At 35.2% G+C, this 20,135-nt stretch overlaps 1 protein-coding gene across 5 annotated transcripts in view; it reads right to left on the reverse strand.

Annotated features, from left to right (window-relative positions):
- The window catches only part of LOC104364344 (golgin subfamily B member 1-like), a 45,939-nt gene that overhangs the window by 10,160 nt on the left and 15,644 nt on the right, over nucleotides 1–20,135 (reverse strand). The window contains exons 14-21 of one of the 5 annotated variants that reach the window (XM_042784935.1): nucleotides 19,807–19,957; nucleotides 15,955–16,064; nucleotides 14,995–15,085; nucleotides 13,980–14,110; nucleotides 12,257–12,366; nucleotides 11,815–11,983; nucleotides 11,371–11,475; nucleotides 212–11,101 (exon numbers count right to left, since the gene is read on the reverse strand). In XM_042784935.1, coding sequence (XP_042640869.1) covers nucleotides 212–11,101; nucleotides 11,371–11,475; nucleotides 11,815–11,983; nucleotides 12,257–12,366; nucleotides 13,980–14,110; nucleotides 14,995–15,085; nucleotides 15,955–16,064; nucleotides 19,807–19,957 — 11,757 coding nt within the window. Of the gene's footprint in view, nucleotides 1–211; nucleotides 11,102–11,370; nucleotides 11,476–11,814; nucleotides 11,984–12,256; nucleotides 12,367–13,979; nucleotides 14,114–14,961; nucleotides 15,086–15,954; nucleotides 16,065–19,806; nucleotides 19,958–20,135 lie in introns of those variants that run through there. The other 4 variants (XM_042784934.1, XM_042784936.1, XM_033006843.2 and 1 more) reach the window with 4 other exon arrangements.

Consider the following 20,135-nt stretch of genomic DNA (forward strand, 5'->3'; position numbering starts at 1 on the left):
TTCTAATTACAGAATGGTTTTTTTCCCCATTTTCTCCTGTTTAACAGAATAACTATCTAAGCTCCCCAAATTGTACACATGCCTTCTCTAGTCACACAATGTTTTCTTAGCACTCTCATAATTTACAGAGTAAAACTTCAGACTCCATAATGTCTCTAAGCATTCTCTGCATAAACAACTTACAAAGTGATGGAAGCTAATTAAAACTTACCAATCTTTCCCTATTGTTCCGAGGCATATCCAAATCACTTTTAAAATAATTTATCTCATTGACACTGTTGCAACCAACGGGCAATGAAGCTGTGCCCTGTTTTGTTTCAGAAGTTACCTTCTGATTGCTGAGTTCCTGCAGCAATTTGTCTCGGTCATCCTGAAGACTGGCCATAGCCTTGGAAAATGCTTCAATCTGTTGAACATAATTCCCACACTCAGATGAGAGCCTGCTAACCTCCATGTCTCGACCGACTAGCATTCTACAGAGATTTTCAATTTGATCAGCAATCTGATCAAGTGTAACCTTATCTGCAGCGTTAAAAATATCCCGACTCAGAAGAGAGTTTTCTTTGAGCATACTTATAAGATGCAATTTAAAGCCATCCAATTCAGCTTCAAGTTCATACCCTTTCTTTTTTTCAGTCTTGAGTTCAGACGTGTATTTGCTCTGAAGTACCTTTAAGTCCTCTATTATCCTATCCCTATCATTTTGCAGAGCAGTCATTGCTTTCCCGAAGGCCTCATTTTGGGACCTCAGCTCACTATTTTGAGACTGAACTTCTAATATCATATTCTCTGCAAAAACATCAGGTTCCTCTCCACGTTCAAGTGTCAAAAGCATCTTACTGTATTCTTCATCCTTAGTATTTCTGCCTCCTGATTTCTGGAGTTCTTGAATCTTTTTCTGAAGACTTTCTCCATACTGTCCCTTTGATACACATTCTGCTTTCTGAACACTATCACTAGTTAGCAGTTTCTCTCCAGATTCAGAAATAAGTTTCTCTTTGTTTAATGATGCAATTAAAGATTCTAAATCATTTACTTTAGACACTAATTTTTTATTTTCATGTTCCAAAGATATAGCGGTATCCTTTTGTAGTTCATGGGCAAGTTGCATTTCTTTTATTTGTTTTTGAAGATCATATTTTTCTTGTTCAAGGCTTTTAATACAATCCAATTTCTGCTTAAGCAAGTCTTTCAGCTGATGGTCTTTCAGAGATAAAACTTGGTTAAGATCTTCCCTATACTTTATCAGCTGTGCACTTAGCATTGCATTTTCAGAATGAAGGTCATCTATCCGATTGAGAAGTATCCTTAATTCCTGTTTCAAAGCATTATTCTCACTTGCATTGTCAACTATGAGACTGTCCCGCTGATTTAAAACATCCTGGTGAAGAAGTTCCAGCTCTTTGTATTTAGAAAAAAGATCATCCCGATCATTCTGAAGAGATGACATTGATTTTTTAAAGGCATCTATTTCACTGACAATTGCAGCCTTATCTTGACCTGCTTTGTCTGCTTGCATCTGGAGATTTCTCAATTCATTTTCCAACCTCTGACAGGACTCTTCAGATTGTTGTCTCTCTGTCTGCAAAGACCTTAACTGAAGTTCATACTCTTTGATTTGTCTTCTATGTTGAGTCTGTACCTGAATCAGATAATCCGAAATTTCATCACCTTTTGAAGAAATGAGTAAGGAAATTTCTTTGTCTTTATTATTTAGCATGATCTTCATTTGCTCAGAAATGGTAATCTGCTTTTGTAACTCAGCATTAATTTTCTCCTTCTCAGCTAGAAGTTGTTGCAATTCTTGTTCCTGTCTTGTATAATTACTTTCCAGAGCTTTTATCTCTTTTCCTGCACTTTTACTATTCTCTATGAGATGATTAAGAGAATTATTTTCTTTAAGGAGTGCTTGCAAAGCTTCTTCTTTGGACTGAAGAACACTCTCCAGTTCTTGCTGCCTGTTAAAAAAAAACGTGTTTTCTTCCTTTATTCTGCAGAGCTCTTCATAGCGTTGCGTATCAACAGATTTTTGTCTCAAATACAGTTCATCCTTTGTTTCCTCTACCACAGAACATTTGATATTCAGTTCTTGAATCTGAGTAATTTTGTCTTTCAATTCATCTTGTAAAGACATTATTCTTTTATTGCTATCTTCTATCTGTTTCTCTTTATTTTGGATGGCCTCTTTGAACTGCACTTCCCAGGTTTTCATTTCAGTGATTACCCTGTCCCGGTCATCCTGAAGAGAGGACATACACTGTGTAAAAGCAGCTAACCGTGCCAAAGCTGCATTCAAATCTGTTTGAAGTTTCTTGTTTTGAGAGTCCTTAATGCTAACTTCCTCTTGCAAACCAGCAATCTCACCAATGGCCCTATCTTTTTCTCTCTCAAGGGCACCACGTTTCTCCTCTAAGTTCAAAAATTCTCTTTTGTGAACCAATTGTAATTGTTGAAGATTAAATTCCAATTGTCTCTCATATTCTCTCTTCTGAATTTGTAGTTCATCTTCTTTTTTCTTAAGTTCTTTTCTCCAATGTAAATTCTCATCTGTAAGCCTGTCCACTTCATTCTTTGACTGATCCAACAAGCTCATCTGTGAAGAAAGCTTTCCCTTGAGATGATATATTTCTTCATTTGACTTCGCAAGCTTTTCTGACGTATTACTTAAGTCTTTTTCAAATTTTTCACTTTTTGACTGTGACAGTTTCACAGATCTTTCCAAATCCAGGATCAGCTCCTGGAACTTTATAGAATCCTTCTGCAAATGGTTGATCTCCTGCTGTTTCTCCTTCAACAATTCTTGCAATTCTTTCGTTTTGTTTTTACTTCCACTATTATCCCTCTGAGCAATTTTCACCTTCTCCTCAAATATTTTTACAAGATTTAACTGCTGTTCTTCTTTTTCTCTAATCACGTTACATTTTTCTGCCTTTAATTCTTCCAGCTGCTGTAACAGCAAGTTATTCTGTACCTGTGCTGATTTCATTCTATCAGTAAGATGATCAAGTTTTTTAACATGATTAAGCAATTCTGTCTCAAGAAATTCTCTCTCATTCTTTACTTTGTAAGAACTTTCTTGCACATTTTCTAATTCTTCCTGTAACAGACATTTATCATCTTCTAAAATCTTAACTTTTTCATTTAGACTAACAATTTCTTCTGTAAGACTTTTACATTCCATGTCCAGCTTTGTTAGACAATTATTTTTATGGTCCAAAGACTTTTCAGTTTCTTTCACTTTTTCTGAAATTAATTTTCTTTCTTGTTCTAGGACAAGCACATCTTGCTCTTTTTCAGAAAGTTTATCCCTTAACACATTAATGTCCTTTAACAATGATTCATTCTCATATAATGCATCATTGATTTTAGATTGCATATCATTTTGGTACACTTCCATTTGCGCCTGGAGCTCTCCCAAAGCTGCTTTAGTTAAAGTTATGTTACTATGCAGGGTATCATTTTCATTCTGAATTTTCTCTAAAGCCTGCTTTAGGTTTTCAGAAGTTTGTTTCAGCTGTTCATTTTCCTCCATTAGCCGATGATTCTGTTCAGTGAGTTCATGAAGACGATCCTGATGTTCTTGCATCCTTGCCTCTTGCTCACGTATCTGCCTTTCTGCTTTACTTTGTAATTCATCAACTTCCATTTTCTTGGATTCATCAAATTGTTTCAGTTGATTCTTAATAATCTCATTTTCATCAATGAGTTTTTGTAAATCCTTCTCAAGAGCTTCCTTCTCACATTTTCCTTCCCTGAGTCTTTGAATAGCCTCTTGCTTCTCTTTTCTACTGAGATCAATAACTTGCCTCATATCTGCTATTTTACTACTGACATTCTCATACGCCTGAAGAAGTGATTCATACTCCTGCTTTAATTCACTATGCTTAGCTTTCCATCCTGTTAATTCAACTGTCTGAGAATCTTTTAAGGTATTTAGTTGAAAAGAAAAGGCCTCTTTTTCCTGAACTATAGTCTCCATGGTGGATTTAAGACTTTCACATGCCGCTGTGAGGTTTTCATTTTCAGTCAACAGTCTCGCATTTTCAGAAACAAGACTCTCATCTTCAGACAATGGAGAAACAGTACTTGAACTTTGTTTTTCTCTACCAAGCTCTAACAAGTGTTCAAGCATCCCTGTCTTGTTCACCAGTTCTTCTCTTTCCAACACCAGCTTATCAATCTGATCTTTTAGACATTTATTTTCTCTCAGAGCTTCCTTACGTGATATTAAAGCTGCTTGTAATTTTCTCTGAAGGCGCTCTCTGGACTTCTCTTCTGCTATAGTTCTTTGCTCTTGTGGTTTAGAATCATTTACATTTGCAGTTTTTGCCAGTGGCTCTTCAATCATTTGCATTTGTTTCTGGATTTGACATTCTGTTGCCTCTCTCGGTTTAGTTTTCCCCAAGTAATCAGTCTCTGATAGTTGAAAACAGGTGCCTTTACCTTGCAATTTTCCTTGAAGGGAATTACTTTCCAAACAAAACTCTCCCAATTCTTTTTCAGTAACATTTTCTTCCTTAAGCTCTTTGTATGACCCTACAGGTTTACTCATCTCAGCCTTCTCACGTAACATACGTAGCTCTGTCCAAAGTTTTTTGTTTTCTTCACTGAAATGTTTTACCTCCTTTTTCATATTAATTAGTTCCAAATCGGACTTTTCTGAACAACTGAGAAGTTCGTCTTTTTCTCTCTTCATTTCTTCAAATGCTCTTCTATAATGGTGGACTGCTTCTTGGCCCTCCTCTATGGCTTTGTTTAATAATTCCTTTTCCAGACCAAGTTTGTCTTTGAAATCTGTAAGTGAACAACGCAATGCTTCTATTTCCTCATTCTTTTCTGCAACCTCCTTCTCAGCTTCAATTCTCAATTTCTGCAGTTTCTCCTGGCTCATCTTGTAATCCTCTTCACTTTTTTTAATAAGTGCTTCTTTCTCATTATTCACATGTTCAAGCACTGTCTTAATGTCTGCAGCTTCAGTCTCATATGCTTTCAGTTTTTTCTGTAGCTGTTTGATGTTCTCCAACAAACTGCCCTGACATTGCCCCTGGTACTGCTCCTGCTGTCTCAAAGAGTTTAAGTTGACTGTTTCTTCTCTTTCATCACCAAATTCAACTGATATTTTTCTCAACTCTTTCTTTAACATTTCTGTTTCCTCCTGAAGTTTTGCATAATTACTTCTTAGTTCTTTTAACTCAGTGTCTTTACTTGCCACTGAAGTGATCATGTTTTCTGACTCTTTTAAGGATGCAACCTGAACCTTGCTTCTTGGTTTGTCTGGTTCTAAATGCTTTAGGTCAGCTGCTGCTTCTTCCAGCACTGCCTTAGGTGAAGCCAGCTCCTTACCTAGAGGGTACATTTCTAACTGATTAAAGTCGAGTTCTTCACATTTTGTTTGAAGAACTTCCCGGAGAGCTTTATGTTCTTGTTTGAGATTCTCAAGGTGATTTTTCTGTTCATCAAAATCTGCTGCAAGTTTAGCGTGCACTTCCCTTTCTCTCTGAAATTTTTTAGTATCTTCTTTCCTGACCACAAGCTCCCTCTCCAAGGCTTCTTTTTCTTTTTTCAACTGATTCACTACATCAATGTCATTATCAGGATCCAGACAACACTTCTTGTCGCCGGCACTTAAATCAGGCTCTTCTAAATTGGAATTTTTCAACAATTCTTCCTTCTTAACTTTGGACTTCATCTTTTCAAGAGCTAAGAGCAGCTGAGAACGTTCCTCTTCATATGCACTTGCTTTTTCATCGATCATAGATCGCATAAGAGCAAGCATGCAGTCCTTTTCCTCTAAAGATTTTAGGTTCTGCTCACATATATTTTGTTTTTCAGCAATGACATCATTTAGTTCTGCAATACTGTCCTGAAGTTCCTCTGAGTAGGAGGCTTTTGCTGACAAAACTTCGGTCAAATCACTTATTTCGGCATCTTTTTCTAAAAGTTGTTGCTTCAAAGTTCCAAGATGAGACTCAAAATCTTTATTTTGTACTTCAACTACTTTCAGCTTGTCTGTTAACTCATTAACCTTCTTCAACAACTCCTCTGATTTTTTTTGCTCTTTTTCTATTTCTTCCTGTCCACTCTTCTCTAGTTTTCCAACTTTTTGCATTAGATCTCTTCTTACTATCAATGCTGCTTGAAGTTTCTTTTTCAGATTCTCTTTTTCCTTGCCCATTTTCTCAAGATTAAACTGCATCTCCTCTTTTTCATTCATTAAATCTTTAAACACAGCTTCTCTACTGCTTAATGTAACCTGACTGTGCTCCAGTTCTTTCTTACAATCCTCAAGTTCCTGTAATACTCGGTTTAGTTCTCCTACAGAACTACTGTGAACAGCCTCAAGGTCTTGCAGTTTGGAATTTAATGTATTCCTCTCTTCAGAAAAGTGCAGCATTTCATTAGACAATGATTCCATGATCTGGGTAACAGAACAGTCCTTTTCTTTCAGTTGCTGGCTTAGACCAGAAATTAAATCCTTCTGCTGATTTACCTGGGAAGTTAAGTTTTCAATGAGTTGATCTTTTTTTTCCATTTCTTCAAGGAGACTTGCTACTTTTTTACCTTCAACATGCAGTTTTTCTTGACTGGTTCTTACTACTTCTTCTGATTTATTTATTTTCTCTTGAAGAAATTCAACCTGCTTATTTATTTCTGCAAAAGATTCTTCCCTTTCTTGCAAGAGAGACTGTTGTTTACATAATGTTTCCTTGACTGTATCCATTTCTTCTGACAGACATTCAATTTCAGATTTGTATTTGCCCTTCATCTTTTCAACCTCATTATGAAGCAACTCCTTCTGCTTCTCAAGTGACTGCATACTCTTTAATTGATCTTTCATGATGTCTATTTCTTTCTGTTTTTCTAAAAGCACCGGTTGCAATTGTTCTCCTTCTGTTTCTCTACTCAAAACAGTGGTTATCAGAGTGGAGAGTTGTTCCAACTGAATTTTACTATCAGTTAGCTGCAGTTCACAATCTGAAGTCTGTGCCTTCTTTTCTTTACATAAAAGCCTACTACTAAGTAATGGAGATAAGCTTTGAGTTAATTCCTGTTTTATAAGATCCAGCTCTTGCTGCAAAGACTGGATTTTGCTATCCTTTGATTTCATTTCACTTTCTAAACTGCTCAATTGCTCAGTAAGATTATTATTTTGTAAAGTTGCCCTATCAAGTTCTGTCACCCATTTGTTTTCTGACTCAAGCAGATTTTGTTCTAGAGATTCAAATTTAAATTCTAATTTAGAAAGCTCTTCACCTTTCACACTAACCTGCATCTGTAACTTCTCTTTTTCAGTCTTCATCTGTAGTTTGATAGCATCTATTTGCATTCTTGAATAACTCTCACTTGTTTCTAGTTTTTCATTGATTTCTTGGAGCTCTTCCACTTTCTTTTGCAAATAATTTTGAGATGCAGTAAGTTGTGTGTTTTCAGCCATCAGTTTTTCAGCATCTTCTTGTAACACACTCTTTTCTTTCTCTAAAGACTCTACCTGACATTGCAGACTACCTATTAAAAGCGCATTGTCATGGCAGTCTTGCGATGATTTGGAATTTACATTGTTCAACTCTATCTTCAAGCATGCTATGTTGTCTGCCTGTTCAGTACACTTCACACGCAGAGATTCCACAGCCAATTCTTTTTGCTGTAGTTGTTCTTCCCATGTACCTATTTGGTCTAGTGCTCTTTGGTGTTCGTTTTTAAGACAATCAAGTTCATCAGTTAAAGAATCAATTTTCTTCTGATCAATATCAAGCTTCTCGTTCTTTTCCTGAAATTCCTTAGTAAGGTTTCTCATGGCCGTATCACTTTTTTCCAATTTTTCTCTGAGAACCTCAATCTCACCAGAAAGAACATTAACATTGCTATCTGCCAACTGCATGCTGGTATCTTTCTCCTTTAAAGAATTAAGCAGTCCAGCAATAACTTCTTCCTTTTTCCCAAGAGCTGTATTCAACTCAGTTCTTAGCTCATACTGGGCTTCAATTTTCTCCTGAAGAGATAAAAAGGCATTTTCTTTCTCATGAACTAGTTCTTTAGATTTTTGCAGTTCTTGTGTTAGTTCACATACATGACTTTGGAGCTGAGATATTAGATTTGTCTTCTGTTCATCTTTCCTTTCTTTCTCCTTCAGAGTTTTGAGGAGACTTTTATTTTCCGTAAGAGATGATTCTTTTTCTGATAAGGACTGTTCCATCTCAATTATTACATTCTTCTGATGTTGTATTTCTTTTTGTAAATTCACTTTCACTTCCTCCAGCTCTACCACCTGTTTCTTTACACCTTCATATTCATACTCCTTCTCTTGAAGTTGTGTCTTTAAATTCTCACTGAATAATGAAATATTGTTGATGGTTAGTTCTTTTTCTGAAACAAGTACTTTCAGTTGTTCCACTTCAGAGGCTAAAAGCTCTAACTGTTTCTCCTGCAAAACAGAACATTCCTGCACCTCAGAAAGCTGTGCTTTCAAACAGATGTATTCATCTAACTTCTGTTTTAAACATTCATCCTTCTGCATAATTGAATCATTCAACTGGGATGATTTTTCTGTCACATTTTTAAGCTGATACTGAAGGTCAGAAATAACCTCCATATTCTCAGACAGTTGAACCCTAAGTACATCAGACTCTTCAGATTTATCTTTTAATAACTTTAATTCTTGGGCTTGCCTTTTAAATTCACTTTCTTTTTCCTGCATTGCATGTCTAAGCTGGCTGGTTTCAAAACCTAGGGCTTGTATTTGGTTCTGCAGATCTGAAATGATTTGCATATATTGCCCTTCTCCTGCCATTTTACTATCTTTCATTTCCTGAATCAAAGCCTCCTTTTCAGAAAGGAGAGTTTCTTTTTCTTCAGAGACAACTTTTAAGTTTTCTCTTTCAATCAACAGGCCATCGATTTGGTCCTTCAGAGCTAAAATATTATGACTTTGTTGGGACAAGTGTGAAGTCAAAGCAGCTACTTCATCTGACTTTCTCATCACCATAACATTAACTGTTTCAATGTCTGCTTTCAATTTTTCATTTTCTACAGCTGCTGTATGAGCTTGTTGCCTTGCCAAAGTCATTTCAGACTGTTGCTGTACCAACTGTGACTGAAGAACTTCACATTCAAATGACTTCTCACTCAATAAGCTTGAAAAGTCCTCCTTTTCATGCCTAAGCACATCCACTTCTTTGCCTAATAGCTGTATCTGACTATTTAACACTGTACTTTCTTCCATTTTTTCAGAAATTTGCCTATGAAACTTCTCAAGTTCTGAACCCTGACTTTTTACAGTCAGGTCTCTTTCCTCCACTAACTGAGATAACTTTGCTTTTTCATCTTTAAGATTTTTAATTTCATCCTGCAACTCTATAATGCAAAGCTTACTCTCTTCCATTTCCTTACTTATTGAGTCATTTTGAAGGATTTTCTCTTCTAGAGCCCTGTTTGCAGTTTCAAAATCCAAAGTTACACTTTTAATTTGTTCCTGCAGCAGTAAATTCTTTTCCTTAATATGGCTGAGTTCTTGGATTAGGCTACTGCATTCAGATAACTTATTAGTTAATATTTCTTCTTTCTTTATTTCTTTCTCTCTAGTATCCTTCAGCTGAATGTGAAGTGATTGCAATTGTTCATGCAACTGTTGTGTCTGTTCCTTGCTTTCAAACAACTGATGAGCTAGAGCATTACATTCCTTTGTTTTCTCCTGCAGCTGTTCTGCAACTGAATTTTCTCTTTGCTCGGCAAGTACTGAAAGTTGTTCAATCTCTTTTGTTAGAGTGTTTTTATCACAATTTAGTACTGAAAGAGTTTTTTCGTACTCAGCAGTGCTAACAGATAACTTATTCTCTATTTCTCCCAGATCCTGGATTTTCTTTAACAATTCACACTCTTTCAAATCCAGGAGTTTGGACAAATTCTCATTTTCACTGATGAGCTGTTCCTTCTCTCTTACCACCATATCTATATTTTTTTTCAGATATTCATTTGCTTTCATTTGCTCTGCCAATTTTTCTTCTTTCCCTTCAAGATCTGCCTGCAATTGCTTATTAGCTGAAGTTTTCTCCTGCATCTCCATTTCCATTTTGTTAATTTGTTTATGTATTTCATTTAATTGGTTATTAAGTTCTTTGCAACAGGTCTCTTTGGCTTTCAGATCTCCAATTAATTTATGTTTAGTCTCTTCATTTTGCTGCTCCAAAACCCCAAGCTTCTGCTCTAATGAAATAATGAACTCTTGTTTCTCTTGTAATTCTTTTTTAATCGTTTCATGATGTTCAGTATGTTCGATAAGCTTCCCAGATAACTCTGCCAACTCTTCATCTTTTTTAGCATTTTCCAAATCCAGTTTGTTGTATGAATCTTTAATTGATTTCAACTCATTTTCAAGTGTCTCTGCTTTACTTTCTTTCTCTTTAAGCAAACTGTTCCATTTTTCCTTCAAAGTATTGCTTTCCTCAACCTGAGATTTCAAAATTTCAGTTTCTTTTCTTTGTTTATCCTCAGCTGCTTGTAGCTTTTCAGATGATTTACTGATTTGTTCTTTCAGCAAAGTAATTTGTGACTCGCACTCCGCAAGTCTGTTATGGTATGCAACATTGTTGGCCTTGATTTCAGAACGGAGATCCTTAATTGTAATGCTGTTCTCACTGCTTTGTCTTATTAATTCCTCATTTTCTTTGGTTTTAGCTTCATTCTCAACTCTAACTCTTTCTAGCTCTAGTCTCATTGTATTACTCTGCTCAGAAAGGACTGATATCTTCACGCTTGCATCTCTTACATCAGCTGTTTGTACTTCTTTCAGTAAATGACTTTCCCTTTCAGCCTTTGACAAAGCCTCTTCCATGCCTCGTATCTCTTCCTCTTTGCATTTCACTTGACGCTTCAGGATGATAACCTGTTCAGAATATTCTGTCATATTCAAAGACAAGACAGACATCTCCCTGTCTTTTTCTGCCAGTGCTTCCTTGAGATTATCAATTTCTCTTTCACGTTTCTGGAGATCTTGAATGAGTTGAGATCTTTCCTCTAAATGGCTTGTATTCAACTTGTCAAGCTCTTCGTTTGTCTGGTCCAGATCCAACTGCATCGACTCTACCATCCCATCTTGTTTCAAAGTCTAAACATCAAGAAAATAATGTTACAAAAATACTTCAAACATATGTCAGAGGGAGAATGGCAGTTATGTTCCACATATAGAGTATCTAGGGTAATCAATCTGTACCAAACCGTATAGTCACAAGATAACCATATTATTGTTTGGATTGTTTTAGCATACAGAAAGTTTAGTGTGTGAAATTTTAAGTAGCTAATGCTGTTATTTTGCTGACATTTAAATGGGCTATGTCAAAAGAACATAACATTTCTTCTCTTATTTTAATGAGTTACCTTTTCCTTCAGTGTAGCAACTTTTTCTGTTAGATCACTGATGACTGTTTTCTGTTCAGTGTTCTCCACTTGATACACACTGCATTTCTTTAAGGCTTCATTCAGCTTAGCATTAAAAATAAAAGTTGATGTGACAGAAATATATATTAAAATTGTGATGTTAGTTATAATATTGAGTTTACACATCAGTGGAGTTTATACTTTGAAAATAATAAACAAGGATAACTTATCACCCCAATAAAACATAAATACTTTCATGCAAACCTCTGTGTTGAACTTGAAACAAAGCAACTACATGAAGTGAACAAAACTGTAAAGAAACAGAGCAAAAACCTCCAGACAGGGAAAACAGCAATATTGCTGTTGGGACACAAATAGAAAGTTATGGCTAATGCTTCCCAGTTCTAATAAATTAAATACTATTTAACAATAACTTTAACTTACTTTTTGCTCAGTATGCACAAACTTTTCACCAAGCTCTTTGTTCAGAAGATCCTTTTCTTGAAGCAGTTTCCTCAAAGTTTCAATTTGTTCCAGTTTTTCCAGCGTGCTCAATAGTTTTTGTTCTTTTTCTCCAAGTGAATTTTCAAGGAAGCTATTTCTGTCACTTAATCTAAGAAGAAAACACATATTTAGACATTATGAAAACAAATCTTTCTTTAAGCTTTCTAGACTTACTAGCCCCAAACTGTTTTCCTAAAAGAACAGTTATTTCTATACTTTCCACTTAGACTTCCAAGTACAAAAATAACATTACTGCAAACAGAAGCAGGAATCAAGTAACTCTTTTTCAAGTGTTTTAAGAGATGATACTTCTTATCAGAAGTTTAAGCTTAAAGCAAAGTAAGCTAATCCTGTACAGAGATGTAAAGAACCTTTATTTTACCCTTTAAGCTGGTCATTTAAGCCAGAGATCAAAATTTGATGCTTTTCCACATCTCGCATTTGTTGGTTGCGTAGTTGGGTGAGTTGAGTTTGCAAACGCTCATTTTCATTCTGCAACAAAACAACAAAGATCATTATCTCATACAAACGCCCAGATTAGCAGGAGATAACTGGAGTCATAAAAAACCGACTCTTCAGGAGATTTACATCCTACACGGTAATAAAATACCACTATTCTAGCACTTCAGCAGTTATCAGTGCAAAACACAACAGTAGTATCACAAGTTCAGATGTGATATTAGTTCAAATAGATGCAACCCACCTTTCAGAAATACCTCCTTCAGCAATGCTATGATAGCATCAACTCAAGGATGATTGCTGTATACCCAAAACAACACACACACTCATACTGTGTTAAGGCAGCTTACTTATCTTCACAGGGGAAGCTAATGCTTTGAAAAAATACTTTCCTCATCGATTTCAAGACATTTGCAAACTTGAAAATTTTGCCTATTTTTTCAAGTTGAAGGAATGCAAAAACCTGCATGTGGGGATTGTGGAAAAAAGAAAAAGGAAGCAAGCTTCATTCACACAGCTTTTTTTTTTTTTTTAACACAGTACAAATCTCCTATTCTAGCCAGATCCACTGCACCAATTCAAAAATAAAACCACAAAAAAAAAAAAAATCCGACAACTGCAACCAAAAATCAAAAGCATAACACATACCCAGAACCAACAACAAACAGGACAAACATGGCAAACTTGTCACCTCTAAGGAAAATAAGCTAGCACTTTGGAGGAGGCAGAACACACCTGCACCGCCCTCAATAGCTGCCCTTCTTCATCTACATCAAACGTTACCTGTATTGAAAGTCTTTGTTACAAGATTCTCAAGTAATAATATACGGTTGTCTTTCATCTTAAAATCATTAATTCTATTTTATATATGTGCAACTTAACAGATAAAGAACTATGAATAATGCACCAAGGCTGAAGGAGTTTGAGTAAAAGATCAGTTGTGTCACTTAGTGAAAATGAAGTTTACAAATTATCATAGTAACTTGTCAATCAGGAAATATTAAAAATAACTTTTCTGATAAATATTTACTTTACCGTTCCTTTTGGTGCCTTCAGTGAATAATTTTACAATACAAATATACATCAAATTAATATCCGGGCTTTAGATTGTATATATAAAATACAAAATTGTTAATTATTTTTATATATTTACACAGTTTATTTTCTATAAATATGTAAGTGTGTATATATATATATATATATATATATATATATATAAGCAATAATATACACACCACACACTTATATAAAAGAAACTTGAGGGACATTAAGAAGAGGAAGACTTATGCCAGTAGTAACAAAACCTAATTCTGGACCTTCTGACAAAGGCCCCCTTCAAAGAATAATGAAAATCACGTTGCCTTTCACTATCTTTCTAAAACAAGTAACAAAGCTAACTTTCTATCAAGCTTCTCCATGTAATGACTTTTGCTGAACAGGAGTGACTGGCTTCCACTTCAGAGCATAATATAGTACATGTACACTCTCTGCCAACATAATTATGAAGTATAAAGTATGCTTTAGACATTCTTGCTAGCTGCAAAATGGCATCTTTGTCTCACTGTAGGCTATGAATACAAGAACATTAACAGAAAATAAAATGATTCCCTTACATCATCAGGTTTTACACAACTGCAAAAGCTCACCTGAAGAGCCTCCATTCTACCTTGAAGCTGCAATCTATCTTCCAAGTCCTGACAACGCTCTTCTAGAAAAAGAATTTGTTCCTGCAGTTGATTTCTTTCCAATTCCAACTCTTCAACCACACTCCGTAAACCTACTTAAGTCAAAGAAGAAAAAATATTTCAAGAAACGTCTACTAAAACTCCTGAAGTCTAGAAATGGTTTCAGCTTTTTATTCATGATTCTCACCAGTGTTGGGCATAACCAGATCTCAACCATTTCCAGTGGAAATGCCTGAGGCTCTGCATTTCCAAAAATTAGATGCCAAAATTTCCCTTAACTGTTGAAAAACTAAAATAAAGTTGCATAGGTCAAGAACTCAGAGAACCTGGCAGAAATATTCTAAAAAATATTGTGGCTCAATCAATAGTGTGGCTCATGTTACTTTAATTACAAGTTAATCATGTACTTGCACGATCAAATCTTAATCAATTATTAATAAACAAAGTAAATTGGTCTGTATCAAAATTTCCAAGTTAATCTACTCCATTTTAACAATTAGATACATCTGCAGCCTTTGCCACTGATATAAAAACATCTGCATTTAAAAAAAAATAAGAATTTTATTTTTAAATTAAAAGCGTACAGCAATGGAATGCAATTTTGGTTTGCAACATAACTGTTACATAGATTGGAAACACATTCACAGGACCAAGACTTGTGACTTAAAAAACACATGATCTTGCCACATAGGATATTTCATGGGCACCAAGGCTCAACCAATTCCAGCATTTAGTCATATTTATATTCTACTTCTGAACCAAAACTAGGCAGTTCATCCAGCACGCACATGCTTTAAAATGAAAAGGAAGAAAACACAAGCCAAAAAAATTCAACAAAGATTAGAATACACCACAAATGGGTTGTTAGTTGAATTTGAAAACAAAAATAGACACAAAATACAAATGCTGTGCATGCTTTAATAAACTGTCTAGTCGCTATCACCTGCATTAGGTGAAGTGTACTCTGGCCACCAACCTCCCATATTTTCTCCTTCAGCTGAATCAGCACTATCCGAGGTGACATTCAATTCTTGAAAGCATTGTTTTCTATCAAAGTTGTATTCCTCCTATGCAAAACATGAGAATTAAGTTTAAATTAAAGAAGAAAAGAAGCAAGGATAAAATACATATTCTCTTATTAAAAGTGTAGTTTCAATTAAAAGTCTTAAAACTTAGCAAGTGATTCAGGCACCTAAATTTAAGTATACGGGATCGCTGTGGACACTAGAGTAACCTGCCCAGTTTCCAGCTATAATTTCCAGAAAAGCCATGTCTCCCACACGTTTTATACAGTATCTGCCAGGCCTTTGAAGATACCCTCATGCATCTGAAAGGCCAATGGATAACTATGTTTAGATACCTTAATTGGTCCACTGATTTCTACAGTTAACAGGGTTCTCTAAATCTCAGGGTAAAGTATCAAAGTTGACTAAACACAGAATTATTTTTTCAGTGGTATGTAAAATGTGACAATGAACATATTAACGCTTCTTACAAAAGACTGTAATTTTTTTAGCGCAAGTTACAGCACCAGCTACCTAGGAGGACACCTGAATGAACTGACACTTCTTACTAATTACTCAGTAAAGCTCCACCAACAGATCTGTAAAGATTTTATCTAAATCAAAAATGGCCTTAACTTATTAAGCATGCACACAGCTTCAAGCATGGGAATTATCCCCAAGGGAAGCTCACTACTTTTCAGTGTAAAATTGAGTAGACTCATTACTCAAGGAAGAGAGGTGAGATGCCATTGGAATTCCTCGTCTTCTGGTTACATACATGATCATAAAATTTACCAAAGTTTTCAGTTACATAACTAACCCAAGTTCTTAAGCCCTCAGTATTTGAAGTGTGAAGCACCATACAAATAGTAGCACTTTCCATATTTTTATTAACATACAGGTAAAAATAAACTCTTACTCTTTTAACCCACCTGAAGTTTCCTGCTTGTCTGATTGCTTTTTCTTCTTGCTTGCTGCAGCCTGCCCATTCCTTGAACTGTGGTCAGTTCCTCCTCCAGCTCCTGTTGCCCTGAGACTATGGCTGGATCAGAGCAGCCAGGAAAGAACCAGTCATCCTCAATCAGTTTTGTGCCACAGGAAAGCAATTACATTTATACCAGACACTACTACATGAAAAGAGACTAGGGACAGGCTGAAGTCCCTATGAATGACTTACAGGAACAAGATTAAAGAAGCAATCCACTGTGTTCACCTTGTGATTTCCCTCCAACATTACTATGTGGAACATAAGAATAAAGCCTACATATCTCACACAGAAGTGGCGAACTGAAATTTAACTTTACTTCTTCACCAGCTCTAAATGAAGACTTTATACAGGAGACTGGAAAGGGTGAGGTTATACTGACACTAAAAGAAATGCCAAGCAATTAAAATGCCAAATTAAATCTCATTTCAATTTACCAGGTTAAAATATACCTAATTTGTATGATAAAGGCATCAGCTGAAACAGCTGTAGCTTTTATAATCTGAACAATCGCATTCATTTTTATAGAAATGACATGTGTCCCTTTCAACTTTAATTTTAGTATGAGCTACAGAGCCATATAATTCAAGAAAGTCACAAGCATGCGTTACACTGCAAACTGGCATCAAACCGTCTTATCATAAATCAGTGACACCATTCTTTTTAAGACAAATACAGAATCACTTGTAAATAAACACACTGAATAAGTTCAGAGCATGAAAGCTTAGGTATGTATCCTGTTCATTGTTAGAAATGATTTTTCATTTAAAGTGCATTCCCATCTGTTTTGTGATATGACAAAACATGTTTGGGGTAACAGGTTAGGAAATAGAAGTTACATGCAAAGCAGACAAAACAGAACAGCCAGCAAAAAGAAATGAAAGTAAAGGTGGCTCCATACTTTAATTGAAAGTTAGATTAATTAGACAATTAAAAATATAGCTTTCAGTTTAACCACATTAATTCACAGTTGTCCTCACAGCATGCAAAAGTCAGAGAACTTATGTCAATGCATCTGTGAGGTAAACACCAGGAACAATTAGGAGATTCAGGCCTACTGGGAATTCTCAGCTTTCATCTGAGTTGTCCAAGGATTATTTATATCAAAAATTTCATTAACACTCAATTCTGCACCACCTACTAGGTTTAAGTTCTTCCCGTAATATTTCAAAATTACACACTTAACATGATGTCAGAAAAGATTAGAGGAAAAAGTTAAAGAAAAAAATTATCGACCCTTGTAAAGTATGACGGCTATACTGGATTTTACTTCCGGTTTTCATTACACTTTGGCTTCTGGCACTGCCACTTTATCAGCATTCACTTTTTTGTTTATTTTAGAGTCTTCAATTATTTTTTTTTAGCATTATACATACTTCTTCAAAGCCATAAAAATAAATGCCAAATTTGGATCACATGCCTTAAAACTCTGTTTACAAGAACTGTCATTGAAGTCAGTGAAGTGATTCAATAAGCAAGCATCATTCCATATAAGAACTCAACCCCTTCTTTGGAGGAAAAAATTAAATTTCTGGGAAGTTGAAATTGAAGTAATCCATTTTTTAGTATAGTCAGAATGAATAACATGCTGTCCTTTAGGAATCCAAAATATTTAGGCTCCTAAGTATTTGATAATGAAAAAAAGAATTAAATTATCATTGTCATATGAAAAATGAAAGCATAGAAACCTGAGCTTTAGAAGGATTAGAACACTTAGACAAGTGTTAAAACACTTTAAGTGTAGCATTGCTTTAACAACAATCAGTAAGTAAATATATTTTCTAATGTTTTACAGCAGCTTAGGCAGCTTTTCATTTGAAATTATAGTCAACGTAAACAAAAACTTCCCAGAGCACCTTTCTTCAGATACACACTGCATTTAACTAATGATGTGTCTACATTTTCTTGTGTCACTATTCACATTAAATACCACAATCTTTAGTGGTTTGCAGAAGAAACAAGCCCCCGTCTATCAGTGTAATCAATACTGTCATCCTCTACACTTTTGCAGCTCCCCACATATTGAACCCAAGAGACAAACGACGTCATAGACAATGATGACATGAGCAGTGGGTTTATATATTGCTTAAAATATTGCTAACTGGTATTAATGCATGCAAAGTTCTGCAATTTATGGATGGATTGTGTTCTTTTTTAAATACTACTGAATTTCAAGTACTACTAAGAACATTTAGATTAATCTGATTCTTACTTAGTCACAACCACTTGCATCAAGAAAATAAATTTTTCTCTACATAAGGTGACAACATAAATATGGAGTCAGCTGTTACTACAAAGAAAAATGAAGAAAGATGATTCGGTTAATGTAAATGAAGAAACAGGTACTGCAAGGCAGAAAAAAAAAATCAAGTTAAAACCAGCATGTTACATGTATTGCTAAAAACCACATACCATCAATGGCAAATCTTATAAGGTACTGCTGGCAATTTCCTCAAGAGAAGAATCAACAGAAGAAATCAGCAACAGTATATTACAAGTTGCCATTGCTGCAGGAACCTGCATGCACAAAACTGATGGGAAACTATGTTCTCACTGGCTGACCAAATCGCAGTGTAGGGTAGGAGTGGAGGGGGAAGGGACGCTGAGTGCTCATCAGGTGTAACGGCAGGAAAAAAGAAACAGAAAGGTCATGCTTATCCCAAGGGGAAAAAATGCAAAATTAAACACGGACTGACGCAGATGAAATTTTACAACTGTTATTAATATTGCATGTGGATCTGTAGTTACCACAGATGAGATAACAGGTAGTTTTAATGAAGGGAATATTATTCTCTTTCAATTCCAAAGCATTACATGTGTAAATTGCTCAAAGAGACATGATCCTTAAAACATTTCTATGCCTACATAGTGAATTTCTAAACTGATCATGTAAATGAAAAATAATTCAATTGCAGATTAAAAAGAGAAGGCTCCAATTAACTAACTGGATTAATTATGATAGTAGGTTGTGCACATTAAAATTTGCCATTAATCCCATACAGTTAACTAACAGGACAAAAGTTATAATACTGTACTAGATGGCCTGGAAAAAAGCAGTAAAACTGAAATTTAACGAGACTTTTGTAAGTTTTAATAGAAGCTGCTTTACTTTCTCATCATCTGTTTTACTAATATTTAGAAAAATATAAAACCTGAGGTTACTTGAAATGTTACTTTCTGTAGGTAATTTAATAGTTTTAACTAGCTCTAAACCATTGCCAGTTAACGTTATTCTGCTGACCTATACAAGCGACACTTACTAACAGACTACTAAATATTCTAAGAAAGGTCTCTCAATTATATTTAAAGAGAAACTCCGTCTCAGGTATATTTTACTAAAGTACCACCTTAATTCATCAAATTCAAACCAACACTACACTTTCCCACACCTTCACGAGTTCTTTTAGACAGACAGCTTTAATATTTGAATGGTGAACTTTTTATCACCGATCATTCATATGCAGACAAAAAGCTTTCAAAGTGAGTTCAAGCAGCCTTACAGAGCAGCAACTCAGATGGCAAGTAAAACAAGCACATCTACTCATAAAAGTTATGCAAAAAAAGATGAATATATGAAAAACAGATTCAAGGAAATAGGGAAAAGTAGAAATTGCAAATTTCTACAATTTCACTAACAAATTTCACTAACTACACAAATCTTATGACTACAGAAAACAGTCACGGTGGCATGCTATCAATTCATTCAGAAGTACAGCAAGCGCACACACACATATATGTATTTTTATGTATCTCTCTCATGTGTAAGTATGATAATTTTATCGTAAACAAAACAATTCACCTTCTCTCTCTTCCTCAATCTGAGCCATTCTCAAGGCCATAGCAGATTTCTCTTCTCTGACTTGATCGCGGGACTCTTCTGACTCTGGTATATTTTCTTGCCATTCCAAGAGCTGACTCTGCAATTCATCCACACTACCTGATTCACTGGCCTAACAAAAGAAATTGTGCATGAAAACGTGTTTAGAAATCCCACTGCAAATGTAAATAACCTTTGAAGCTGGCAACCCATTCACAGAGAAAACAATCCATTATAATTCACCAATTTTCATACATAAAAATCTATCAAAGTGATTATAATTCCCATTGTTGATTATTTAAAAGACAAGC

This window comes from Tyto alba, unplaced genomic scaffold (assembly GCF_018691265.1).
Source record: "Tyto alba isolate M040663 unplaced genomic scaffold, T.alba_DEE_v4.0 Super-Scaffold_8, whole genome shotgun sequence".
NCBI classification, from domain to species: domain Eukaryota; kingdom Metazoa; phylum Chordata; class Aves; order Strigiformes; family Tytonidae; genus Tyto; species Tyto alba.